This window comes from Geotrypetes seraphini, chromosome 8 (genome assembly GCF_902459505.1).
Source record: "Geotrypetes seraphini chromosome 8, aGeoSer1.1, whole genome shotgun sequence".
NCBI classification, from domain to species: Eukaryota; Metazoa; Chordata; class Amphibia; order Gymnophiona; family Dermophiidae; genus Geotrypetes; species Geotrypetes seraphini.
The window spans coordinates 118,709,031-118,736,932 of NC_047091.1; the positions used below are offsets into that span (position 1 = coordinate 118,709,031).

General features: G+C 43.3%; 1 protein-coding gene across 1 annotated transcript in view; it reads right to left on the minus strand.

Moving 5' to 3' along the window:
• GTPBP3 (GTP binding protein 3, mitochondrial) overlaps positions 1-27,902 on the minus strand; it is a 38,005-nt gene that overhangs the window by 9,776 nt on the left and 327 nt on the right. Inside the window, exons 2-6 of the mRNA XM_033956924.1 lie at positions 24,711-24,949; positions 23,389-23,475; positions 18,663-18,865; positions 18,135-18,207; positions 11,624-11,767 (exon numbers count right to left, since the gene is read on the minus strand). Coding sequence (XP_033812815.1) covers positions 11,624-11,767; positions 18,135-18,207; positions 18,663-18,865; positions 23,389-23,475; positions 24,711-24,949 — 746 coding nt within the window. The remainder of the gene's footprint in view (positions 1-11,623; positions 11,768-18,134; positions 18,208-18,662; positions 18,866-23,388; positions 23,476-24,710; positions 24,950-27,902) is intronic.

Consider the following 27,902-nt stretch of genomic DNA (forward strand, 5'->3'; position numbering starts at 1 on the left):
ACAGGATGTCAGGAGAGTCCTTGTGCAAATCAAGTAAGAAGCTGCCAGATTTGAAGCACCTTTCAGTGATAAAATTTCTCACAAAAGAAGGGAAAAAGCCAAAGGAGATCCATCAACGCATGACTGAAGTTTATGGCAAATCTGCCCCATCATCCTACAAAGTAAAATTTTGGAGCAAGCAGTTTAAGTGGGGCAGAGAGTCCATTCAAGATGACCCCCTTATATGAGTGGATGGCGTGTAGAAGCAATTTCCACAGAAATGCAAGAAAATTGAGGAATTAATTTTGTTAGAAAGATGAATTAAGGTTTCTCGAATAGCTGAAGAAATGGGTATCTTGGCAGGAACAGTTTGGAAAATAAATAATGAATGTCCAAGGTTAGTGCAAGATGGATTTTAAGAGTACCTGCGCCATGTCAGAAAGCCACGGGGTTCCAATGCTGTCAGACCTTGGAGATGCTCCATGAAGACCAAGTGAATTTTTTTTTATTTGGTGACTGGAGATGAGACTTGGGTCTATCACAGAAATTCTGAGTCTAAAATGGACTCAATGTAGTGGATGCACAAGTCATCACCCACCCCAAAAAAGTTCAAGACAGAAAAATTTGTAGGTAAAGTCATGGTAGCTGGGATGATGAAAGACCTTTGCTTCTGGAGTTCATGCCACACAAGACAACCATAACTGGGTAGAGTTAAGCAAACCAATGATCGCTTTGCAGGAGTCAATCAAGGAGAAAAGACAAGAAAAACTCACAGCAGGCGTGATGTTTCTTCACAATGCACCAGTGCACTTGTCATGACAATCACAGGCTGCCATCCGAGTATGTGTGTTTCAGCAGCTAAACCATCCACCCTACAGTCCTGACCTGGCTCCTTCAGATTATTTCCTGTTCTGAGTTTTGAAGAATTATTTCCATGTACAGCAGTTTTCAAGTGATGAACATGTCAAGAGAAGCTGTGACCTCCTGGTTTAAAGGTCAAACAGAAGAATTCTTTTCAAAGGGGTTAAAGTCATTGCAGGAAAAGTGGATGAAGTGTATGGAACAATCAGAAGACTATTGAAAAATAAAACACACATTTTTTGTAAACTCTTTTATTTCCTATCGAGATAGATAAATTATTGAATGTCCTTCGTATGATTAGAATAATGAGGGGGGTAATATCATGCCAATTTTTTTTTTTGGGGGGGAGGAGGAGCCTTTCTGTAGCTGTCCTTTTATGATTTCAATACTTTGTACACTACTTTCTTGTATTTTTAATAGGGATGTGAATTCATTTGAAAAATGGAGAATATGTCTACATGTCATTTTTTTCCCAAAATGACAGAAAGAAACCTAAAATTTCTGATTTTTTTCCTGTATCGTAAAAGTGCGTATCCTTTCCCAAGAATGTACATTGATTCCAATACTGCTGCAAATGAAAAAAGTAACAAAATGAAAAAAAAATTCCCATAAATAACACTGGAAACTGACCTGCATACTCCCAGGACCTGATGCTCTGGCGCTAAAGGCAGCAGCACAGACCCCATAGAGCAGTGTCTCGCAAACTTTACGAGCCGTGGCACACTAAACTGCAGCTCGAGAACACCTGGAAGTGCGTGAATGTCCATTGCAATGATATCACATTGATGTCCGCACATGCGCAGATGCCCTGAGCTGCCACTGGGGGATGCTGAAAAAGAAGAGGCATGGAGAGGAGGAGGAATGCCAGGGAGGAGGAGAGGCACTGGCGGCGGCTGACTGACTACAGGATGTGCCTCTTGCCGTGAGAGGCATATCCTGTAGGCAGTCAGCCGGCGCTGGCATCTCTCCTCCTCCCCAGCATCATGCGGCACACCTGAAATCTCGTGTGGCACACAGTTTGAAATACACTGCCATAGAGCAAGAACAGCACCAAAATCTAGCTCTCCAATGCTTAAAGCAAATGGTATTCAAATTATATGCACTCTGTGAAAGAAAGCAAGGGGGAGGGATGTGGCTGATGCATAAGCAACAAGAGTTTTGTGATAAGCACAGCTTTTCCTTGCATGCCCAGGCAAGGCTAGAAGTGTAAGCATACATCAACGCCGAATCTACACCTTTAAATCAGAAGCATTTCAAAAATTGTTTTCACTTGAAAGGCTCATATTTAAGCAACAGAATGGCACCAATGAGGACTTTCACTTTCTGTTTTGCTTGGACTCAGATGTATTTGTTTCTTACTATCAGTCTTTCTTAGCGTTGCCAGATTTTACGATTGTAAAATCCAGATACCCTAGACCAGTGATGGCTAACCTTTTTGAGCCCGAGTGCCCAAACTGCCGCACAAAACCAAAGAATTTCCTCAAAGTGCCAGCACGTCAATTAAACCTTAATAACAAGATTTTAGTATCTAAAAACTCTTTATAAAGTTGCCTGAACTATGTAACATCATTTTTAAAGGTTGGAATCTTTGTATTGTCAGAGAATCAATTTGATTCACAATCCTTTGGTTTTCATTTCAATTTATTGGCAATTTATAATGTTTTAATGATTTCATTCAATTTAATGAATTTAGGAAGAATTTGATTCAGTTACACAATATATTTTAAATGTATTATTCATATAACATGTCAAATGTATCCTGAGTAAAAAAAAAGATAAACTTCTTAAAACTGTTAACTGTGTCAAGACTCGGTGTGTATTCCCAAAGAGTCTATACATGTTTTTTTGTAAAATTTACAATCAAATTAGAAAATAGTTAAATCATTACATTTCTAATAATATGATGTAAAGAAAACAAAAGAGCTTTCAATTAAACCAACCGTTTTTATTGGAAATTCCAGATTGGAATACAACAGGGCCATGTAAAGTCCCTTTTTTAAATAACATCTTTAAATAATATTTAAATAACTTAGAAAGTGTCTTAACTGCAAACTGAAAATACTGCTTCATGTAAACATATGCATTGGGCATGCTCTGAAAAAAATTAATGTGATTTTTGTTGTTGCATGCATGCTGATAACTTGTCAATCCTTGGCTCATAGTGCGTTAATTTCAGAGCAACACATGCAGCACTCATGCCATCCGTTAATCTGTTTCTAGCATCAGATTTTATATGATTCAAAGCCGAAAACAGCTGCTCACAAGCATAGGATGACCCAAACAAAGTAAGAAGAGCAATCCCAAGTGCTTTCATGGACTTAAAATTGTCTGGCAGAGAATTCCACGCTTTTAGGATTTCATTTTCAGAACTGCTAGCAGTGATTTCATTTGTCACCCTTTCACACTCAATACGTTCAAGAGCCGCACGCAGGTCATTGAATTTACTTTTCCAGATAGAGCTTTCTTGAAATTCCAGTAGCTCCATTTCCAAATTTTGAATATCCAACCACTGTAAGCAGGAAAGATCAAGATCTTCAAATGTGGACTTTTCTGGGGAAGTTATAAATGAAAGGGTTGTCTCCATCTTACGGAACTGAGAAAATCTTTTACTAAAATTCTCCTTTGCTTCGGCTACAATGGTGGAATATGCTTTGTGGATTTCCTGGTGTTTTTTATGACTGTCCACAAATGTTGTAGAATTCTCCAAATGTATTTTTAGGTTGGGAAAATATTTTAGCTGTCCACTCTCAAGGTCTTTTTCAAAAACATGCAATTTTCTCTCAAAAGCTTTGATGTCACTAAACATGCTTTCTGCTGTTTTTCCCATGCCTTGTAATTTTTTGTTTAGTACATTAAAGTGGTTAGTAAAATCTGTAAAGAACATGAGGTTGTGTGGTTTTGCAGCATTTACAGACTTGGAGCAATGGTATGATTGTTTCACTTTTGACCATTTGCCATTTAAAGACTACTTGCTACCCAAAGACTTCTAAGACTCCTGATGCAGGCCGGATGGCCGAAACGTGATCATGTCGAGTCATTGAGTTGCTTTGGATGTACGATTTTGTTTTGGATTAATAAAGACCATTGGATTTATCAGATGAGTTGAAAGACACTGTTTTTGTGCACCATCTTGACTGGACATTTCCACTTTGCCCTTGCTTCTACAGCAGGGGTGCCCACACTTTTTGGGCTTGCGAGCTACTTTTAAAATGACCAAGTCAAAATGATCTACCAACAATAAAATTTAAAAAAAAAACCCACAAAGCACACTGTATGCAGAGAAAATGTTAATTATCATTTATATTCCGTGGGTTTTCAAAGAGGTCAAGTCAGACGATTCTATGCAATGTCACTTCAGGAACAATTATACAAAAATAGACAAATATACCCCCTCCCTTTTTACTAAATCGCAATAGCAGTTTTTAGAGCAGGGAGATGCACTGAATGCCCTGTGCTGCTCTCGATGCTCATAGGCTCCCTGCGCTAAAAACCGCTATTGCAGATATAAATTCTCTAAACAGACACATTTTGATCACTAAACTGAAAATAAAATCATTTTTCCTATCTTTTTGTCTGGTGATTTCATGAGTCTCTGTTTGCACTTCCTTCTTCTGACTATAAATCCAATATTTTTTCTTTCTGCCCCTCCCCTTTTCTTTCTGTCTCTTTCTTTCTCTCTCCCCCCGCCCCCCCCAAGCCATCACGCCAATTTCTCCACTTCCCCGATTCTTTCCCTACCCCCTAAGCCACCATGCCGATTTCTCCCTGCTTCCATGAGCCAGGCCAGGAATGTACAAGCGCCGGACTCACAAGACTTCACCTCTGATGTCAATTCTTACGACGGAGAGGAAGTTCCAAGCCAGCCAGGCAGCGATTGGCTGGCCCAGAACTTCCTCTCTGACGTCAGAATTGACATCGGAAGTGAAGTCTTGTGAGTCCGGCGCTTCTACGCGCCTGGCCTGGCTCAGGGAGGCAGGAAGAAAAAGATTGCCAAGGCAACGCGATCGACTCACATTGCCTTTGCGATCTACTGGTCAATCGCACTCGACCATTTGGGCACCCCTGCTGTTATGGTATCCTGTCCTGACCTGAGGAAAGGGGTTTAGTCCCCAAAAAACTGCCTTATTTCTATTTCCTATTTATAAACTTTAATCAATAGATACAATACTACTTGATTCTACGTAAAGCAACAAAACAATTTTTTCTACCTTTTGTCGTTTTTGCTTTAATCATCTTGTCTTCACTCTTCTTTCTAGCCAGCTTCTGTCCGCTCTGTCTTCTATACAGCATCAGCCCCTTCCATCCACTGTCTGCCCTCTCCCCGTTCCATATGGCATCTTCCCTCTTTTTATGCTCCTTCAATAAACTGTCTATCCTGTGCCCCTTCTCTTCTCCTTTGTACATGATTGATTTCAGCTCTGCCACCTCTCCATTTTTCTCTCTCTGTCACCATCCCATCCCCTATGCTCTGGCATCTCTCTCTTCTCCTTTCTTTCCTTCGCACCCCATAGTCTGGTATCTTCCCTTCCCTGATTCTCTAGCATCTCACTCCTTTCCTTTTCTTCCATCTCTCCCTCCCCCTCCATGCTTTGTCTTCTCCTCCTTCCTTTTCCCTTGGTCTGGCATACTTTCCTCCTTCCCTCCATGCCCTGGCATCTCTTCCTCCCTCCCTTCCCTCCAATCCCTGGCATCTCATTCCATTCCCTCCCTCATCTTCTTTCTCCCTCCAGTTGGGTGCAGCAAGTCTCTCCCCCTCTGCTCCCTTTCCTCCTTCTGTCACCCATGACCTGGCGTCATGAACTTCTTCAGGCAGCAGCATTCACAATTTGCTGCTGTTGCCAGCTTCGGGCCTTCTTCTCTGTCGGGTCCTGCCTTCATGGAAACAGAAGTAGGCAGGTCCCGGCGGAGAGGAAGGCCTGAAGCTGGCAACAGCAGTGAATTGTAAATGCTGATGCTAGCCGAAGAAGTTCATGACGCCAGGTCGAACACCCGGGGCAGACTGCTACTCTCCCCCCCACGACCCTCCTAACTCTCCCTCCCTCCCATCACGAGACTCTAAACAGGCTGCTTCAGGACTTTCTCCTGCCGTGATTCCCTCTGGCACATCACTGATGAGGGAAGGAGGGAGAGATAGGAGGGTCGGATCGGGTTGGGATTCGCCCGGGATGATGATGAGGCTGCTGCTGCTGCCAGCGAATCCAGCAAGGGTGAGGCCCCAAAGCACAGCACTGGCAGGCCCTAGGCCTGTGCCTACAGGGCCTATCCTTTAATCTGGCCCTGCTTTCCCCCCCCCATATGCCCTGACATCTCTATCTTCCACTCCATGGTATGGTATCTCCTTTCCCTCCGTCCCATGGTCTTTGCATCTCTTTCCTCCTTTTCCTGATCTTCCTTCACCCTCCTTTCCTCTCTCTCCCCAATTGGATACAGCGGTATTTCTCTTCCCCCTCCCCCCACTGAGTACAGCAGTATCATCAGCATTTCTCTCCCCCCCCCCCCAATTGGGCACAGCAGAAGCAGCATTTCTCTTCCCCCTCCCCCCTAATTGGGTGCAGCAGCATTACTCCTCCCATTCCCCCCCCTGTCTCACACACCCGGCAGATTCGCTACAGACAAAGGCAAGTTGCAAGTTTCCCTTGGTCGCTGACCTATCTCCCAAAGGGCAGCGACAGAGGGAAGTGAGGACCCGGCAGCGAGAAAGGCCCGAAGTAAGCAAGAGCAAGTAAGCTCCCCTCCGTGGCTGGCCTATCTCCCGCATGCTCCGGGGCTCTAATGGTCTGTGCCGGCTTCTCTTCTCTACCCCCCCCGACATAACTTCCGGTTTCGGAGGGAAGCCGGGTTCGAGTCGCTTGCTGGGGGGTTTTTTTGTTTAAAGTCCGGCGGGTTTTTCGGCGGCTCTTCAGGCTTCGCATTAAGCAGTGGCGGCAGCAGGATTCGGCAGATGACAGTCGGGTGGGCATCTACATTTGCTGGGCGTTGCGCCCGCCTGCCCTGATGGCGGCCCTGTCGGATGGGTTAGCGCCACAAAAGTAAGGGGACCTGGCCAGCTGTGCTGCACACGGGGCGGGGCGGGGCGGACCACCCCCCTCCCTTGGTAGCCGCGAGGCTACTCCTCCTTACCTACCCTGCCTGCAGTACAGAGCCGAACGGAAGTCTTCCCGACGTCAGCCCTCCCTCCCTCCGACGTCAGCGCTGACGTCAGGAAGACTTCCGTTCGGCTCTGTGCTGCAAGCAGAGCAGGTAGGAAGAAAAGCCGCGCGACTTAGTACATCCAGCCCCGTTCCCGTGCAGCTCTCTATTGCGGACCTTCCCGCGTGCCACAGGTTCGCCATCGCTGCCCTAGACCCACCCCCCCAGGTCCGCCCATCTCCGTCCCAGTCCTGCCCTAGCTCCGCCCACCCCGTTGCCTGCTTTGGTCGGGCAGGAGGCAATCCGCGAATGCATGGATTGCGTCCTGCCCAATGCGATTGAGAGGAGGCTTTTCATAACCTGGACAAAGTGTCGGGTTTTGAAAAGCTGTCCAGATCCCTGAACATGTCCTCAAAAGGAGGACATGACTGGGGAAATCCGGATGTCTTGTAACCCTATTCTTTCTTAGGATTAGCAGACATCCAGATTTACCCAGACGGCTTTTCAAAACCCGGTACTTTGTCTGGGTTTTGAAAAGCTTCCACCTCAGGACCATGTCAGGAGGGCATCTGTGCATGCACAGATGCAATGTGGTGATGTCACGCACATGCGTGCTTGATTGTGACATCATCACGTCAGACCTGCGCATGCGCAGTTGCCCTTCTGACGCGGCTCCGAGCACGAGAACAGGTTGAAGGAAGCGGTGCGGGGCGTGATTTGGACAGAATAGGATGGGGCTATAGATCTGGATGAAAGACCACAAACTAAAACTAAACCCAGATAAAACAAAATACAGTAAAACTTTGGATTGCAAGTAACTTGGTTTGCAAGTATTTTGTAAGATAAGCAAAACATTTTATTAAATTTTAACTTGATATACAAGCAATGTCTTACAATATGAGTACATACAGTATACACACATCACAACTAAGGTTCTTCTCTCTCTGACGCTGCAAAAGTCTAGTGACTGTTCTATACAAGCGAGGTCTTGCAATACAAGTACATACAGTCTACACACGTCACATCATCACAACTGAGCCAATGGTTCTCTCTCTCTCTCTCTCTCTCTCTGACGTTGCAAGAGTCTAGTGACTGTTCTATACAAGCAAGGTCTTGCAATACAAGTACATACAGTCTACACACCTCACATCATCACAACTGAGCCAATGGTTCTCTCTCTCTCTCTCTCTGATGTTGCAAGAGTCTAGTGACTGTTCTATACAAGCGAGGTCTTGCAATAAAAGTACATACAGTCTACACATGTCACATCATCACAACTGAGCCAATGGTTCTCTCTCTCTCTCTCTGACGTTGCAAGAGTCTAGTGACTGTTCTATACAAGCGAGGTCTTGCAATACGAGTAAATACAGTCTACACGCATCACATCATCACAACTGAGCCGATGGTTCTTCTCTCTCTGATGCTGCAGGAGTGTAGTGATTGTTCTAAATGAGCGAAGTCTTGCAATACAAGTACATATAGTATTTGTATTAAAGTTTTGGGATTGTGGAACGAATCGTCTGAGTTTCCATTATTTCCTATGGGGAAATTTGCTTTGATATAAGAGTGCTTTGGATTACAAGCATGCTTCTGGAACAAATTATGCTCGTAAACCAAGGTTTTACTGTACCTACTTCTCAAAAACACCAATATCCCAACCATTACAAACTTAGAAATAAACTCCATCTCATACCCCATACAACCCCACCTAAAACTACTAGGGATGATGATAGACCATTGGTGGGCAACTCCGGTCCTCGAGGGCCGGAATCCAGTCGGGTTTTCAGGATTTCTTCAATGAATATACGATCTATTTGCATGCACTGCTTTCAATGCATATTCATTGGGGAAATCCTGAAAACCCGACTGGATTCTGGCCCTCAAGGACCAGAGTTGCCCACCTCTGTGATAGACGGAGGCTGTACCATGCAACTGCAATTCAACAAGACAGTCCAGAAATCCTTCGGAATTATGCGCAACTTCATACAAATCCCAAAATACTTTGAGAGAACACAATTCAGACTCCTGATCCAGGGCCTAATCTTAGGATTCCTAGACCACTGCAATATCCTATACCTCCCCTGCCCTGCCACTGCAATAAAACAACTACAAACAATGCAAAGTACAGCCCTCAGACTGATATATTCCCTGAAGTATAACTACATCACTGCCGCATATTTAGATTCACACTAGCTCACAATACAAGCAAGAATACTCTTCAAGTTCTACTGCATTTTTTTCAATGCCCTAAATGGCGATGGACCAGCCTACTTGAACAACCGCCTAACTCGAAACAACTCATTCAGACCAAGGAGAACACAGTCGCCCTTTGCCCACCCCCCAATTAAAGGCATAAAGCGCAAGAAAACGCACAACGGGCTACTGGCCATGCAAGCAGCGAAACTAAACAGCCACCTCTCCAACTTACTGATCTCAACACCGAACTACAAAACCTTCAGAAGAGAAATAAAAACCATGCCCTTCAGGAAATTTATCATAAATGGGGTGGATTCTACAGAGTGTGGCATTCTTTTGAGTGTTGGTATGCTTTACACAATTAATGTACTTCTTTGGATGCCTGTTACAGGGTGTGGGAAGGGGGTTGGGGGGATTATTGCTTATGTATTGGTTTTTTTGCTCTCTGTGGTGTGGGGATGGGATTCTCTGCTTAACTGTTCTTGCTTAGCAGCTTTACCTGTTGCTTGTATTGATTGTTCAGCTTTGTATTTTTGGTCAGTTTATGGGCCTGTACTCTGTTTTCAATAAAAGCGTTAATGATAAAAAAAAAAAGAAAGATAGATCCATGATATATCCAATTTCCTCCTTCTATCCCCAGCTTCTAATAAATGCCAACCAAATAACCATCTTGTAATCTTACTGGATATGACCAGAATGCCTCTTTTTGTAATCTGCCTAGAATTGTAAGGTACTGGCGGAATAAAAGACACTAATGTAATGTAATAGTAAAATCTGGTAACCCTATTCTTTTCTTTCTGCTTCTATAAGAACACAAAACTGGCAGTTTAAAGTGAGAAATTCTGCAGAATTCCTCTCTTCAAAACCTTCAATGCCACCCTGAGCTGGCAGTACATTTCCAGCGTTAAGGGCAGCATTTGTTTCTGCAATGATCTCTGAGCATTGGGCAGGAATACCATCTTGAGTACATTTAATATGATTTGAGGTCATCTTTGGCGCGCATGTTGTTTCCCACGCTAGAGCCCTCTAAACATTCTGCACACATTAACGTGCGTGCTAGCCCAGCACTAATTGCCTCTAATGCTAGTGTTAGGTTTTGAGTATCAACCTCTAAGTTTATAATGAAATTAGATATAGAAACAAGAATAAGACTGCAGTCCTGGGTGCAAGCCACATGGGGGCAGTCATTTCTCTGCAGAAACTTAGAGGAAGGCACAAAGATTCATGTCTTGCTCTTTTGTGGCACTTCTTTTCCTAAGAACTAATTTACATATTTTGGCTATTCTGATATATATTTAGGGAGGTGAGAACTGATCCTGAAAGGGAGTATCTGGACAACCATTAATAATATGACTCAAGTCCCTGTGCTCCTTCCCCTTTTTGTTACCATCAATAAGAAATGATAGCAAGACCCTTGTTGGGAAAGGGGTTAAGATAGATAAAAGACATGGGGGAAGGGGCAGTAGCTGCTTTTAGGTTTCATATGGAAATTTATACATGCATCTTCCCAAAGGGGATAATTCACATCTAGTCAGACAGCAGAGGCCATTTTGACTTTCCCGTCAACATTTACTATCTTACAATGTAAAATCCATCAATTCAAGAAAGTTTGGGACCGGCATGTTGGATCTCTTAGAGAAAAGAAATAATGGTTAGTTACAGTGGATGATCAGACTGGATGGGCCATTTGGCCTTTATCTGCCATCATGTTTCTATGTAAAACCTGTTATTAAAGATTTCTCCAAGATCCACTCTCTAGTGCAGTGTTTCAAAAATTGTGTGTCGTGGCACACTAGATTGCCTCCTGAAATATAAGGTGTGCTGCGAGAAAGGGGAGAGGTGCCCTCTCCAGCTGACTGCCTACAAGACATGCCTCTTGCAGTGAGAGGCACATCCTGTAGGCAATCAGCCAGTGCCTCTCCGTGCGTCTTCTCTGTTGGCACCCTCCCTCCCCCCACTGGCGGCTAAGGGCCCGTCATCCTCGAGTCATGATGTTTAGTGCGCCACGGCTCGACAATGTTTGCGGGACACTGCTCTAGTGTATCCCACAGACCACAGCACTTTCTGTATCTGCATTGAATACTGAATAACAAAGGTAATTTCAGTAGCAGCCAGCTGCAGACAGACTTTATGTAAAATTTCTTCTTGCTTATTGCTTCTTTAATAAAATGCACTAATGGGTTGAGGGAGCAAGAACCAAATAAGGTGTGTTACTTATTTTACATTGCTGAAAGGCAGGAATGAGGTGCATTGGCGATCTGTGTAATGGGGATCTCAGTACTGAATGGCAGGGGACACTGCAGAGCACTAGCACAGTGGTGTATGGGGGGGTCTCAAAGATGAAATAGTAGAAGTTGCTGTGGGACAGGATTAAGGTACATTGATACAAGGGCTGCCTACTTTTACAGAGATTGGATTCCTTCTCCCATAGAATATCTCATAACAAGTAACCACTTACACAGGATATTAAGCAAACTGCTCTTGCCAGCATTGGTAGGTCCAGCAAGTACCACTTGGATGCCACTGCGTAGCCGCTCCCCACGCCGACTATCTTGCAGATGCAGCGTTACCTCATTTTGCAACAGCTTCACTGCAACATCAACTGAGACAAGGCGACTCAATGGTACAAACACATGCAACAATCTGCTTAAGGAAATCAATTTTTCAAAGGTAAAAAGGTAGCGCTTACAGCATACATGCATGTACTCCAAAATCTTCAGAATGTGTAAATGATGAAAACTGCTTTCTAATGTTGTAGACACTGGACGGTGATTTTACATTTGATGCAAAGAAAGTTTCTGAAATACAGGAGGGATTGCCTGTGTCTGCAGATTTCACAATGCAATGAACCAAGCTCACCCTGGGTTTGGAGCTAGCTGTTCTCTCTTTGTCTATTCTCCTTCCCAACTTTTCTGCACCCTGCTGGTGCACATAGTGCATTTGGATTACAGACCTTTCCAAACCCAAGTACAACAAGGCAACTTACATATCAGGCACAGCTGCTATTTCCCTGCCTCAGAAGGCAGGGGCGTAGGCAGACACTCAATTTTGAATGGACCTGAACCCAAAGTGGGTGGTCAAAGGTACCCCACCCACTGCTCTCTGACTGGCATCTCTCCCCCCTCCTTGTCCCAGGCTCTCAACTCCCCACATGCGATCTGGGCACTAAACATTTGCCCCAGGCAATCCAGGCTCTCAACTCCTACTTAACTCCATCTGTGTATCTTATAAACACTCCTTCACCAGTAATGAGCAGTGGGAAGTCACAGCCTTCCCTCTGACACAACTTTCTGTTTCTGCAGAGGCAGGCAATAAGCTGACGATAAGCAGCTTGCATCTATCACTGCTCACTGCCAGCAAAGTGGTGTTTAAAAGGTATGAGAGGGGAGGGATACTGGGAGTTTTCAGCTGGCGAGGCTTGGAGATCCCCACCAATCACATCATAGGTCTTCAGAAATTGGGTGGGCTGTGACTATGCCACTGCTCAGAGGGCTTCCAGATTTACTAAAATGGGACAGTGAGTCAACACTGTTTAATGGAAGATTAGGTTCTTAACTGGATAATCTTCTTTCTGTTAATACATATAGGAGTCTGTACTGTAGGTGAATATCCTCTGGTAATGAAGTGATACAGAAGGATGTCAATTATATCTTTCAGCTTTTACTCCTTCACCAGTGGAGTATAGTGCCCTCTTCAGTTAGTATCAAAGCAATCGATAACAGAAGAAAGCAGAAGGAGAGGCTCTGTAACTCATGAAAAAGAACAATAGTTATCATGAACTAATAACGCAGGTGTACCAATGAACCACCCTGCTGTGTGCAACAAACACATTTGGAGATCAGGTGCTCAACAACTTATGTCTTTATTAGTCATATATGATTATATGTACTAACTGACAGGAGAAAAACTCCAGTTCTGACTATAGATTTATCCAACACAGAAAGGTGCATTGAAACTGATAGGAGTCTGTATTGCTCTGCCCTATGTGTATTAACAGAAAGAAGATTATCCAATTAAGAACCTAATCTTCCATTGTTACATAAACATAGCCATGCCGCAAGACCAAAGTGATCTGGGTTCTTCATGTGGATTGGACCCTGACTGAGTAGCTTCATATGATCTGGTAGCTTGATACATCTGTACTGTTGGAGTCTTACTATATTCACATACCATGTCTGGCTAGGCCAATCTGGGGCTACTAGGATCATAGGTCCTGGGTGAATAACGATTCTGCAAATGACCAGGACCACCATGGGCCACAGTGGAAACACAAAGCAGCTTCTCTTCTGGCCAGGGCTGAACCAATACGTCCAACCCTGTACTTTCTGATTCGTTTCTTCAGCTGTAGAAGCGATTCACTTTCTTGTTTTTGGCTGAAATCATCAAGTCCATCACTGGATTTCCCCAGCATTGCACAACAAGGTCGAATACTCTTCAGGAGAGGGACCATTCTCCTGGGTCTAGAGTGTGCTGACTGAGAAAGTCAGCCTGCACATTTTCCACTCCCGCTATATGGGCTGTGGAACATAAGAATTGTTGCTGCTGGGTCAGACCAGTGGTCCATGGTGCCCAGCAGTCCGCTCATGCTGCGGCCCTTAGGCCAAAGACCAGTGCCCTAACTGAGACTAGCCTTACCTGCGTATGTTCTGGTTCAGCAGGAAATTGACTAACTTTGTCTTGAATCCCTGGCGGGTGTTTTCCCCAATAACAGCCTCTGGATGCGCGTTCCAGTTTTCTACCACTCTCTGGGTGAAGAAGAACTTCCTTACGTTTGTACGGAATCTATCCCCTTTTAACTTTAGAGAGTGCCCTCTCGTTTTCTCTACTTTGGAGAGGGTGAACAACCTGTCTTTATCTACTAAGTCTATTCCCTTCATTATCTTGAATGTTTCGATCATGTCCCCTCTCAGTATCCTCTTTTCAAGGGAGAAGAGGCACAGTTTCTCTATCTCTCACTGTATGGCAACTCCTCCAGTCTCTTAACCATTTTAATTGCTCTTCTCTGGACCCTCTCGAGTAGTACCGTGCCCTTCTTCATGTAAGGCGACCAGTGCTGGATGCAGTATTCCAGGTGGGGGCGTACCATGTCCCGGTACAGCGGCATGATAACCTTCTCTGATCTGTTCATGATCCCCTTCTTAATCATTCCTAGCATTATGTTCGTCCTTTTCGCCGCACATTGCGCAGACAGCTTCATTGACTTGTCGACTAGTACTCCCAAATCTCTTTCCTGGGGGATCTTTCCAATTACTGCACTGGACATCCTGTATTCGTGTATAAGATTTTTCTTACCGACATGCATCACCTTACACTTATCCACATTAAACCTCATTTGCCATTTCGCAGCCCACTTCTCAAGCATGTTTATGTCACATTGCAGGTCTTCGCAATCCTTCTGCACCCTCACTGAATAACTTTGTATCATCTGCAAATTTAATCACCTTGCTCGTCGAGCCAATTTTCAGGTTGTTTATAAATATGTTGAAGAGCATGGGTCCAAGCACCGAACCCTGCGGCACTCCACTTGTGACTCTTTTCCAGTCCAAGTATTGTCCATTTACCCCCACTCTCTGTTTCCTATCTTCCAACCAGTTTTTAATCCACGTTGAGTAATTCACACTCGATTCCATGGCTCGCAATTTTTTGAAGTAGTCGTTCATGTTGGACCTTGTCGAACGCTTTCTGAAAATCCATATATACAATGCCGACCGGGTCACCCTTGTCTATCCCCCTGTTTACTCCCTCAAAGAAGTGCAGCAAGTTCATCAAGCAAGATCTATCTTTGCTGAAGCCGTGCTGGCTGGTCCTCATCAGATTGTGTCCGTCTAGGTGATCAATGATGCGGTCTTTTATCAGTGCCTCTACCATCTTTCCCGGTACCGAGGTCAGACTCACCGGTCTGTAGTTTCCCCCGGTCTGTAGTTTCCCCTTGAACTTTTCCTGAAGATAGGCATAAAATCGCCACGTTCCAGTCTTCTGGAATCCTTCTCGATTTGATCGGCAGATTGGCTATTAGTTGGAGCAGTTCCGCTATAGCCCCTTTCAGTTCCTTGATTACCCTCGGATGGATGCCATCCGGTCCTGGGGATTTATCAATTTTAAGCCTATCAATCTGCCTGCATACCTCTACTACACTGACCGTCAACCCTGTCAGTTTCCTGTCTTCGTTTCCTGCGTATAGCCTGTCAGCTTCCGGTATGTTGCATATATCCTCTTCGGTAAATACAGACGCAAAAAATGTGTTTAGTTTGTCAGTGATGGCTTTGTCCTCCTCTTTAGCACTCCCTTTATTCCATGGTCATCCAATGATCCCACCACTTCCTTCGCAGGTCGTTTCCTCTTAATATATAAAAAAAATGGCATGAAGTTTTTTGCCTCCTTGGCTATTTTTTCTTTGTAGTCTCTTTTGGTCTCTCTTACCGTCTTATGGCACCTGCTTTGATGTTGTTTGTGCTTTATCCAGTTTTCGTCCATTTTTGACCTTTTCCATTCCTTAAACAAAGTCTTCTTGTCTGATCGCTTCCTTCAACGCTACAGTGAGCCAAGCCGGTTCCTTGTTCTTTTTCCTCTTGGATCCCTTATTGATACACGGCATATATACATTTTGCGGTTCGGTGACTGTGTCCTTAAAAAGGGACCATGCTTGCTCTAGCGATTTTACAATGCTTATCCTCTTCTTAATCTTCTTCCCCACCATGAGTCTCATCGCTTCATAATTTCCTTTTCGGAAGTTCAGTACCATGGCCATCGTTCTGGATCGATGTTTTGCCCCTGTGTCCAAGCTGAAGTGGATCATATTGTGATCACTGCTTCCCAGTGTCCCTTCTACTTCTACGCCTTGCGCCAGTCCTCGTAGTCCATTTATAATTAAGTCCAGAATTGCATTTCCTCTCGTGTCTGGTCTGCAGAGTGAGCCTGAAGATGCACCTCTGCTCATCTGAGCCTCCAGTCATAACTGAGCAGGAAAAAAAAGTAGTTTGAGCATTTGTACAACTCAAGACCGTGCACTGAGAGATCACTGGTTGTTGCGGTTCCCCTTAGCACATTTGTAATAATGTGAGGCATGGTAGCTGACTTAAAAAGTTGGGACTATTGCCTCCTGACTTCCGGTCCCTGAAAGGAACCTCAGTCCTCCAGGCAAGAAACTGAGCTCTAGGACAGTAAAGGCATGGAGTCGATCTCCAATCCTCCCAGTCCTGGTCCACCTGGTCAGGTTCTTTAGCAGTGGATAGGTCTCCTGGAGCTGAATCTCTCCTTGGTCCAAGGCTGGCACGCTCATAGGCAGCACAGAGTGTCCCAGCCCTGTCAAACAGATTTTTCATAGGAGATAAACGAAATCCGGAGGGGGGGGGAAATCACTAAACAGCAGGCCCCCATGGAAACTCAGACTGGCTTCTCTTGGGTTCCACCGCTTCTATGCACTTGCACTTTGCTCACTATTTGGGGGGCTCCAGGAGGGATTTCTTCGCTGCTACTCAGACCCCTTGCAGTTCCCCAGCCCTAGAGGACTCCCGCCCCTCCCTTGCATACCCCCAATACATGGACACTCCTCAGCCGACCATCCAGCATAAAACTGGCATGATAAGGGGGCAGAACATCCTAAGGTGTCCAGGGTTTTGAAACCGGTGGAGGCTTTAGGAAAAAAAGAATGTTTAAAATCCAAGATGGCTGTCACCAGCAAATTCGTGACAAAAACAGCCCTTGGAGGATCTTATGAAGTTTTAAAAACTCAGAGAAAGAGGTTTTGAAGGTGGGGGGACCCTAACTCTGGCCCCAGAAACCCTCAAAAATCAAATCTTTTGACCCCCGCCTGATTTCCCCCCTAGGGAGTAATGGGCTGTACTCACTGGGCTGTGCTGATTCCTTCCTTGTTAGCTTTCCTGCAGTCTGTATGATGGGAGAAGATTTTTTGCCTCAAATCCTTCACAGAATGTATCCAAAACTGGAGATCTTTGGGCTACCAGTTGGAAAAGACCCAACTGAGACTTCAACCCCCACAGATCTTCGTGCCACAATGAGGGGAATAAAAAATGCAGCCGGCTCCCTGAAGCCCAAAGGGACTCATGCAGAGGCCCCACAGCCTGCGCTCAAGTCTCTTATAAATCAGAAGACAAGCTAGCTCCCAGAGGAACGGTTCCCGAACTTCCAAATTACACCAAGCAAACTGGCTCAACAGGTACACCTGGGGGTTGCCTTGTGAGCAGCAGACTGTCCATGTGGAATCTGCATCCTCTCCCAGGCAGAGCTGCCCCAGATTGAGGTCCTATAGGCACCAAAGCCTCCCAAAATGGATTTAAAAAAATACCCGAAAATAATAAAATCTGAACAGAGCAGATCAGAACACACCTTCTCAGTTCGCTTGCAGGAAGGAAAACTGAAGAGGGCCCTATACTCCACTGGTGAAAGAGGAGGAGCTGAAAGATGCGATTGACATCCTTCTGCAACAGTTTGCAACCAGAGGACATTCACCTACAGTACAAAATCCTATGTTTATGCAACACAATACACGTTATTAGTAAACAGGCCTCCTCAACAATCATAGGACCTAATTTCCATAAAACACTTTATTTATTTATGGGAATTTATTAACCACCTTTCAGAAGAGATTCACCCAAAGCGGTGTACTGCAGGTACATAAAACTTACAATTTTGTTAGCAGCATGACAATAATACAGTCAATGAGATAAACTTGGAAATGGCAAACAGAATCCTAAGTAATAGGATTAATATGATATAGGGCAGGCTTGTCCAAAGGGAATGGGGGATAAAATGATTTGTCTAAGGTCATAAGGAGAGTGATCGGGAGAAACAAGGTTTGACCTATTCTTCTCTGGTATCAGCCCGCCTCCCTGGCCACTAAGACAGTCCAGAGGTCACACAGCCAGGCAGTGGCAGAGCTGGGATTAGAACCCGGGAATTCTAAGTACGGCCCAGAACCCTGGAGTCTAGCTTGCCTCGTCACTGCTTACCTTGAGATAGCACACCTTCTTCCACATTCTCATCTTCACTGAAATCTATATAGGCTTCAACATGGGCAAGCATCTAAAGCCAAAAGCACAATGCAAATGAGAGCATGCAGCAAAAGTCTAATGTTTCACCAGGTTGTTTCTTGGCTATACACCTTGTCTTATTAGTGATTCTCCATTCTCTGTTGCTTTAATATTCATAGTTCTTTAAAACAAAAAAGGTCAATTCATTTCATTGTGGCTATGTCCCTATTTAAATTCTTATCTAAATCTTAACAGGAATACTTAGAATTTAGTGTGCTACAATGGCACTAGCATGGGTTGCTGATAGTGAACAGCACTGTCACATCACAATTTGCTTAAATGCATTATGTGGTGTATGAGGGGGGTAATGAGCAAGGAGGGATTGTGATCAGAGGAAGCCTCATAGCACTGGAAGCAGAATTCCTCCATTTAGCAACAGCAAAACCAAACAAGACTTATTCCCCCTCCAGTTTCACTATCTTATATAAATATGGGAAAGGAACTGACTCTGAGAAGATTCTGACTCCAAGAACTGTACAGCTGCCCCAGCTCTCCAGCCATCTGACGCAGGGCCTGCCTTCTCTGGGCTTCTGTCTCTGCATGGATCAGGTCCCCAAGCCCTTCTACCTCTGTCAAGTCCAATTTCTTGTTCTGGAATGCACGTTTAGTGAACTCGCCAGCCTCTGCAAGTCGTAAACCCGGCAAACGTCCTAAGAAAACCAATGAGAAATATTAAGAGTCTGCAATGGTGCAAATTCCCAGATTTGGTTTCTGCTCCTTGAGACAGCATCACACCTCAGGATGGGGGCAGCCCCAGCCATCACCAGGCTCAGGGTGCATGCCCACAGGTTTCTAAAAGAAGCCATAACCACTCTTATGGCTAAACTATTTTGGGTGTGAGGGGAATAAAATTAGGCAAAAAGCCCTCTCCCCTCCCCCTGGAGTAAAAACAAAGAAAAAAAACCAAAAAAACTCTTGCTGCACAGCTATCTATGGTTAACTCCAGCACATAAGCAACACACAGAAAGATTATTCTAGAAGATTTTCTGGATTTGTTTGGTTTGTTTGTTTTTTTTTTACATGTGGATTCATTTCTATTTTACAGTAAACTTAAAAGTATATATTTTTAGAATTTGCTTGTACATCACATCAGAGCTCCAGCAGATGATGCAATACATAAATGGAATTTAAATAAACAGAAAAAAGTCATGAAGATCTGTTTACTTCTGTAGCTCATCCTACCAATCTGCCATATTAAATGTGAGCACAACAGAAGCAAAGTAGCAGGTGCTGGATTACCAGGAAATTTGGTTAAGTGGTGAACTGAAACAGAGAAATGTTGCAGATAAAGACCATATGGCCTATCCAGCCTGCCCAGCCATACCATAAGAACATAAAAACAGACCAAAAGTCCATCAAGCCCAGTATCCTGCTCCAAGAGTGGCCATCTCAGGTCACAAGTACCTAGCAAGATCCTAAAGAGTAAAATAAATTTTATGCTGCTTATCCTAGCAATAAACAGTGAATTTTCCCACGTCCATCTTAGTAATTGCTTATGGACTTTTCTTTTAGGAAGTTATCCAAATCTTTTTTAAACCCAGCTAACTACTTTTGCCACATTCTCTAGCAATGAATTATAGAGTTTATTTACACTACTACTCTCTACTATATTTTCCTCAGAGATTCCCCTGTGCATGTCCCAGGCTTTCTTGAATTCAGATGTTGGGGTAGATATTCAGCCGGCAGTGCTCAGCATTTTGCTAAAAGCCGCCATTATCATCCCTGGAAATTCAATGCTGGGTTATGTCTGGGCTTCAGCACTGAATTTCCAGGCATACAGGGGAAGAAAAAATGTAGCCAATTGTTATTCAGCACTTAACCAGCTATGGTGAACTCCATAAAGATAGTACTGACTTTAATGTGATCCTATTTATCCAGTTAAGCTGACTGACCAAGTGCTGACTCCACCGCAGAATGCTCCCAAAATATCTGGTTGTGGCTTGGGAGCTAACTGGACATTTTCAGCGGCACTATCTGCTTATGTGCTACTGAATATGCCCATTTAATAATAATAATAATAATAACTTTATTCTTATATACCGCCATACCCATCGAGTTCTAGGCGGTTTACAACAATTAACAAATGGTCTGCATTGACAAGCTTATTTACAACATGTTACAAGCAGATTTACAAACAAATTACCTGTAGATTTACAGTAAATTACAACAATTTACAATTTACAACAGACAGCAATGAAGTTACCACAATTTACAGTAGTCTGCAATGAAAGGAAGATGTATAACAGTTTAACTGAAAATTGTGGATTAGATCGGACTAGACAAGGGAAGAGGAGAGAGGGTCAAGGGGGAATCAGGTGTGGGAGGAAGGGGTTGGGGGTGGGGCCGGGGTTATGTGAGGTGAAGGGGTTAAATAGGGGTCGTGATTGTTGAATAGGTAAGTTTTTAGTAGTTTTCTGAAGGCAAGGTAATTAGGGGCCTCGAGTATCATCTGGGCCAGCCATGGGTTCAACTTGGCTGCTTGGAATGTGAAAGTACTTTCGAGGGATCTTCTGAGAAGGCAGTGTTTTGGCGAGGGGAAGGCGAACAGTTGAATTCTGCGTGGTGTCCTTTTGTTGCAGTAAAGGTTGAAGTGGGTATTTATGTAACTTGGGGAAGAACCGTTAACCGATTTGTAACAAAAGCATGCAAATTTAAAGAGAACTCTAGATTCTACTGGCAGCCAGTGCAGTTGGTGATAGAATGGAGTGACATGTTCCCATTTCTTTAGGCCAAAAATGAGGCGCACTGCGGTATTTTGAATTATAGGTGATTTAAAATGTCAGAAGCCTCTCCTGGCCTTTAACTGTTTTAAATATTGAGCCCTTTGAAGCTGTTCCACACATCCACCCCTTTCCATACAGTGGTGTGCCTTAAGGTTCCGTTCTTGGACCTGTTCTTTTTAACATTTTTGTAAGAGATACTGCTGAAGGGTTGACTGGTAAGTAGTAGATTTAAAACAAACCAGAGGAAATATTTCTTCACACAACATTTAATTAAACACTTTGGAGATGATACCAAAATCTGCAATAGAGTAGACAATCCTGATGGTGTGGATAACATGAGGAAGGGCCTAGCAAAGCTTGGGGAATGGTCCAAAATTTGGCAGCTAAGATTTAATGTTAAGAAATATAAGGTCATGCATTTGGGCTGCAAAAACCCAAGGAAACGGTACAGTTTAGGGGGTGAAGAACTTTTGTGCATGACAGTGGAACATGGGTGTGATAGTATGTGATGATCTTAAGGTGGCCAAACAGGTTCAAAAGGTGATGGTAAAAGCTAGAAGGATGCTTGGGTGCACACGGATAGGAATGGCCAGTAGGAAAAAGGAGGTATTGATGCCTCTGAATATTGTGACAATTCTCAAGACCACACCTTCAAAAAGATATAAACAGGATGGAGTCAGTTCAGAGGAAGGCTACTAAGATGGTCAGTGATCTACGTCACAAAGCTTATAGGGACAGGCTTAAAGATCTCAATATGTATAATTTGGAAGAAAGGTGGGAGAGGAGAAATATAGTAACATAGTAGTTGAAGGCAGATAAAGACCCGAATGGTTCATCCAGTCTGCTCAACCTGATTCAATCTAAAAATTTGTTGGAATTTTTTTTTCTTCTTCTTAGCTATTTATGAGCAAGAATCCAAAGCTCTGCCCGGTACTGTTCTTAGGTTCCAACTACTGAAGTCTCCATCAAAGCTCACTCCAGTCCATCTACACCATCCCAACCATTGAAGCCCTCCCCAGCCCATTCTCCACCAAATGGTCATATACAGACACATACCGTGCAAGTCTGCCCAGTGCTGGCCTTAGTTCTTCAATATTTACTATTCTTTTCTGATTCTAGATCCTCTATGTTCATCCTACGCTTTTTGAACTCCGTTACCGTTTTCATCTCCACCACCTCACTCGGGAGTGCATTCCAGTCTATCACCCCTCAACCTCAAATTATGTCCGCTGGTTTTACCATTTTCCTTTCTCTGGAAAATATTTTGTTCTACGTTAATACCTTTCAAGTATTTGAACGTCTGAATCATATCTCCCCTGTCCCTCCTTTCCTCTAAGGTATACATATTCAGGGCTTCCAGTCTCTCGTCTTTTGGCAAAAACCTCCTATCATTTTTGTTGCTCTCCTCTGGACCACTTCAAGTCTTCCTATGTCCTTCGCCAGATACGGTCTCCAAAACTGAACACAATACTCCAAGTGGGGCCTCACCAACAACCTGTACAGGGGCATCAATACCCTCATTCCTCTACTGGTTACGCCTCTCTTTATACAGCCCAGCATCCTTCTGGCAGCAGCCACTGCCTTGTCACACTGTTTTTTTGCCTTTAGATCTTCGGACACTATCACCCCAAGGTCCCTCTCCCCATCCGTGCCTCTCACCTCCCAGCATATACGGCTTCTAATACCTACATGGCATAAATATGCATGAGGCCCATCTCTTTCAAGTGAAAGGAAACTCTATAGAGTGAGAAGTTAAGAAAGCATGGGACAGGCATGTGGTATCTCTTAGAGAGAGGAGGATATAGTGGATGCTGCGTATGGGCAGACTGGAAAGGCCATTTGGCCTTTATCTGCCATCATGTTTCTCTGTTTCAATTAAAAATTTCCTTATATTACTCCTAAGGTCTGATGTGATGTAGACAATGGAAGGAACCATAGAAGTGTGCCAATTTGGGGCAAGCACCAGTAGCAAGACCTGTCAAGTTCAATCCTGCCACTCAAGGCTCCCCAACTTTTACCAAGGATAAGAGATAAGGAGACAGGATCTAATATACTGCCTTTCTGTATGTATTATATACAGGTACTAATTTTGTAGGAGTTATCCCTGCAAAATCAGCAGAAAAGCACATGAATTAGTGCATTTTATCCCTCTTTTACTAAGCCAGGGTAGAGGTTTCTACTGTGACCTGGGGAGCTAAAAACAGAGAAATGTGGACAGAAATCTCTACCGTGACTTAGTAAAAAGGGGGGTGGGATTGTTTATAAACAGATTTACCTTTTTGCACACACAACATGGAATTTTCCAAAATAGGTGGCTTCTATCCTTTCTCTTTGTCAATCAGGGCGATCCAAATGCCTTTGATTAGTCACTGTCCACAACGGGGTGCCTGACCATGTGAATTAACTAAGTATCTGCTTGGTTTCTTGATATTTCAGCATGAATAACTCACCCAAAGCTTGGAGTACCCCGGTAGTCACAGCAGATCCCCCGTGGACATGGAATTCAGTGCAGTCTTCTCCAGTGAAACTCCGTGGTCCTGCAGAAAAGGAGACAAACATATCAGAAAATTTTTATTTTTTTTTAACTTATCTACCTGTAAACACAGCTTATGCAAAAAAAACATTTGTGAAAAGAGATTGGAAGTGTTAAATATGTAATGATTTTAACTATGCACAACGATATCCATCCCAGAGGAACTTCTCAAACTGTATACATAATAGATTTTAATTGTAATATTAAATAATGAAGATACACTCAGTAGGCCAATGCATTAGAAACTGAACATCATACGAGCACTCCTGGTAGTGATTTCCTGTTAAGTCACTAACCTGAAACCTCTGTGAACTTATTTCCTTTTGTCCACTGTGGCTAGAGCAGAAGGTGGAACCCTCTGCAGGCCCTGACTTGCTACTGTTTTTTTAAAAGAAATTTACCATGGCACACTTCCGTCCTAAACATCTGTCCATACTAGAGAATGACATGGGGACAAATTTTTCCCCGTACCCACAGAACTCAATTTTCCCTCCCCGTCCCCATGAGCTTTGTCACTGCCCCCTTCCTGTAAGCTCTGCCTTAACCACACAAGCCTCAAACACTTATGATTTTAAAATGTTTAAGGCTTGTGCAGATGAGGACAGCACTTGCAGGAATGGGGCAGGGGGAAAATGAGTTCCCGTAGGGACAGGGAAAAATTTGTCCCCCGTATCATTTTCTAGTCCATACATCAAGAAAATCCATTTTCACACACTGCATTTGCAATGCCTGCAACGTTTTAACTGCTTGACAAGATGTCTGTAGAATTTCAGTAAGAGAAAAATAACTGCAGCTTTTAAAAATCAAAAAATTTCATGGCACGACTAAGGACACAATTTGGCGAACATAATTTTCTTGATGAAGCTTGAATTCTGGTGTCAAAAACAGTCAATTATCAAAATAATTACAATTCACATGACCATATGATCACTGGCAGTTAATCAGAGCTTGAAATATACTCTAAAATTCTAATATCCTTACCCAACTTTACATACCAACCAAACTCTGGGCACAGAGGTTTTAGCCCGTCGATGAAGGGCATTTCTAGGTTCAAAAAATGCCAACAAATTACTGAATGCAACCATTTTCATAAAACTGTCACTGTAAAATTATCTCCCAGTCTTCTAAGTAACTACAACTAACAAAAACTTTGACAACACAGATGTTAGAGCAGGCAGCTACAAGATGTGATAAAATTATGTCATATTCTGGTGTGTGCCTACAGTCTCTCTCCCCTACCTGGGAACCACAACACAAGACCCCTGTCCAGAGGCTCTCCAGAAATGGGATCAGTGATTTTACTCAAAGTGATGCAGCGAGGCTGAGGTAATTCCTTCCGTCTGGTCAAACGCAACAATGCTGCTCCACTGGCAGGGCCACTGGTTCGGATGACTGCCACACCACACTTTCCATGGCCTGACGACAAGGCAAAGATTGTGTGTCCGTGTCTGTCCAGGCAGCAGGTTCTCTGGAAAATTCTGTTATCAATAAACATGATTTAACCATCATTGAAAGGTTATGTAAAACTGATTTTTACACCCTCCCCAGAAAGTGAAAAAAGCTCAAAATATACTAAAGAATTATTTAGGGACCAAGCTGCGCTTGTGTGTGGGTTTCATGAGTGAGCACAGCTATAAAGTGGCCATATTTCCAAATTCCCCTATTAATGGCCATGCAATAATTTCCCAATTAGCATGTGGCAATGAGCACAGGAGCCCTTACAGACACCTGTTTTCTAGGTGATAAGGGCTTACGTGGCTAACCACATACTAATTGGTTAATGCACAGCAATGTAGCTGTGCTTAGGGCTGGCCATGCCTACTCTTCACCCCCCAAACACCCCTCCAACACTAAAATATAAAAAGTATTTTCTAGCAGGTGGGAAGTGTGTACCAATCCCAAGACTATCATGGGACACCTAAGCATGCCCCATGGTAGAGGATTTTAATATGCAGTAAGCACACATTAGTGTTTACTGCAGCTTAGTAAAAGGTCCCCTTAATTTTCCTGTAATTGTTTTCACTGAGAATTGGTTTAAATAAAATTTGCTCACAGGAAGTATCTATATTTTTAAAGTAAATAGAAAAATTAATAATTTGGTAGAGTTGCAGTGCAGAATGAATGGCCTAATTCAGCCTACTAAATGACACACATTTAAGGAAACACCAAAAAATATGTGTGAGTTAATAATTACAGCGTTCGACAAGGTTCCACATGTAAGACTTCTCAGGAAATTACAAGGCCATGAAATAGAGGGAGATATACTAAGATGGATAGGCAAATGGCTAGAGAACAGAAAACAGAGAGTGGCCATAAATGGGAAGTTCTCAGAATGGGAAAAAGTGACTAGCGGTGTACCCCAGGGCTCAGTACTTGGACCCATCTTATTTAATATTTTCATAAATGACCTGGAAGAAGGAACATCCAGTGAAATCATCAAGTTTGCAGATGACACAAAGCTATGTCGGGCAATCAGATCGCAGAAGGACAGCGAGGAACTCCAGAGCGACTTGAATCAATTGGAGAAGTGGGCAGATAAATGGAAGATTAATTTTAATGTGGAAAAATGCAAAGTGATGCATTTAGGCAGAAAAAATAAAGATCACAAGTATAGTATGTCAGGTGTAACTCTGGGAAAGACCGAACAGGAAAAGGACATGGGTGTACTGATAGATAGGACCCTGAAACCGTTGGTGCAATGTGCGGCGGCAGCGAAGAAGGCAAATAGAATGCTAGGCATGATAAAGAAGGGAATTACGAGTAGATCAGAGAAAGTTATAATACCGCTCTACAGAGCCATGGTCAGACCACACCTGGAATACTGCGTCCAGCATGGTCTCCATACCTAAAGAAGGATATAAAACTGCTAGAGAGTGTGCAGAGACGAGCAACGAAGCTAGTGAAAGGTATGGAGAACCTGGACTATGAGGAACGTCTTAGGAGACTGGGGTTGTTCTCCCTTGAGAAGAGGAGACTGCGAGGGGATCTGATCGAGACTTTCAAAATACTGAAAGGATTCGACAAAATGGAACAGGGAAAGCAGTTATTTACAATGTCCAGTGTGACACGGACAAGAGGACATAGACTGAAGCTGAGGGGGGACAGGTCCAGAATGAATATCAGGAAGTTCTGTTTCAAGCAGCGAGTGGTGGACACCTGGAATACTCTCTCAGAGGAAGTAATTGCAGAATCCACCATTCTAGGATTTAAGGGTAAACTAGATGCGCATCTCCTTAAGAGTGGCATAGAGTAATACAGGTAAGGGTAAATTAGATGCACATCTTCCTTGAGAAGCATACAGTGATATGGGGACTAAAACTATGCCAGGGGCCTCTGCGTATGCGGATCACCTGACTTGATGGACCCAGGGTCTGATCCGAAGATGGCAATTCTTATGTTCTTATGTACTCTGCCAAAGATTATAATAGGTAAGCAGAACATGTCCAATATATAAAAATTCTGCTGAACTGCAACATATTCTCCAAATTTATTAATGACATGATCCTGTTTCTGGGTTATTTTTTTTAATAAATTATCTCCAGAACATCTGTATCCACAGTTTTTTCTGTTTTGTTTTTTTACAGGAAAAATACCAGGGCAAACCCTTGTTTTACTGTATCTATTCCAGAATATAGTAAATAAACTCTGCAGAAAAGGTGCTGTTATAGGGAGAATGGTCTTCATGTCTTTTTTTCTGCCATAAGATAAACACCATCCCCAAAACAATTAAAACAGCAGCAGTATAAATTCTGCCCAGCAGACCTATGGATCAAGGGGTCCATAATTAGAACTGCTGATAGCCAATAAGAACTCAAAAGCATGAGGACACGGTGTCTGCCAGTTCAGGCTTATTTATATACATCATAGCACTCCTTTTCTGCCATGAATTTTAGCTGTTTTATGGCAGGATGGGAGGAGTGCTATGATGTATATAAGCCTGAACTGGCAGACACCGTGTTCTCATGCTTTTGAGTTCTTATTGGCTATCACTGAGCACTATCAATAATTTATTAATTGATTCTTTAGATAAGGTTATTTATAATTGATAAATTCTCTTTTTGTAGAATATTTTAAATAATTTTTTAGAGAATTTAGTATCATAATTAAATACTCTGATTGAATTTATTGTGTTTCTACTTATATGCATACATATGTCTCTATTGCAGTCAGTCTCTTTCACAAACAAGACCATAGTTATTGCTAGATCTGAACTGATTAAAGGTTCATCTAACGCTCTACCCTGGGAAGAAGTGGCAGCAGCAGCAGTTCTAATTATGGACACCTTGATCCATAGAGTCTGCTGGGCAGAATTTATACTGCTGCTGGAAAGGAAATTTTAAATTATTAATTGATTCTTTAGATAAGGTTATTTATAAATGATAAATTCTCTTTTTGTAGAATATTTTGCATATAAGTAGATACAGATTAACA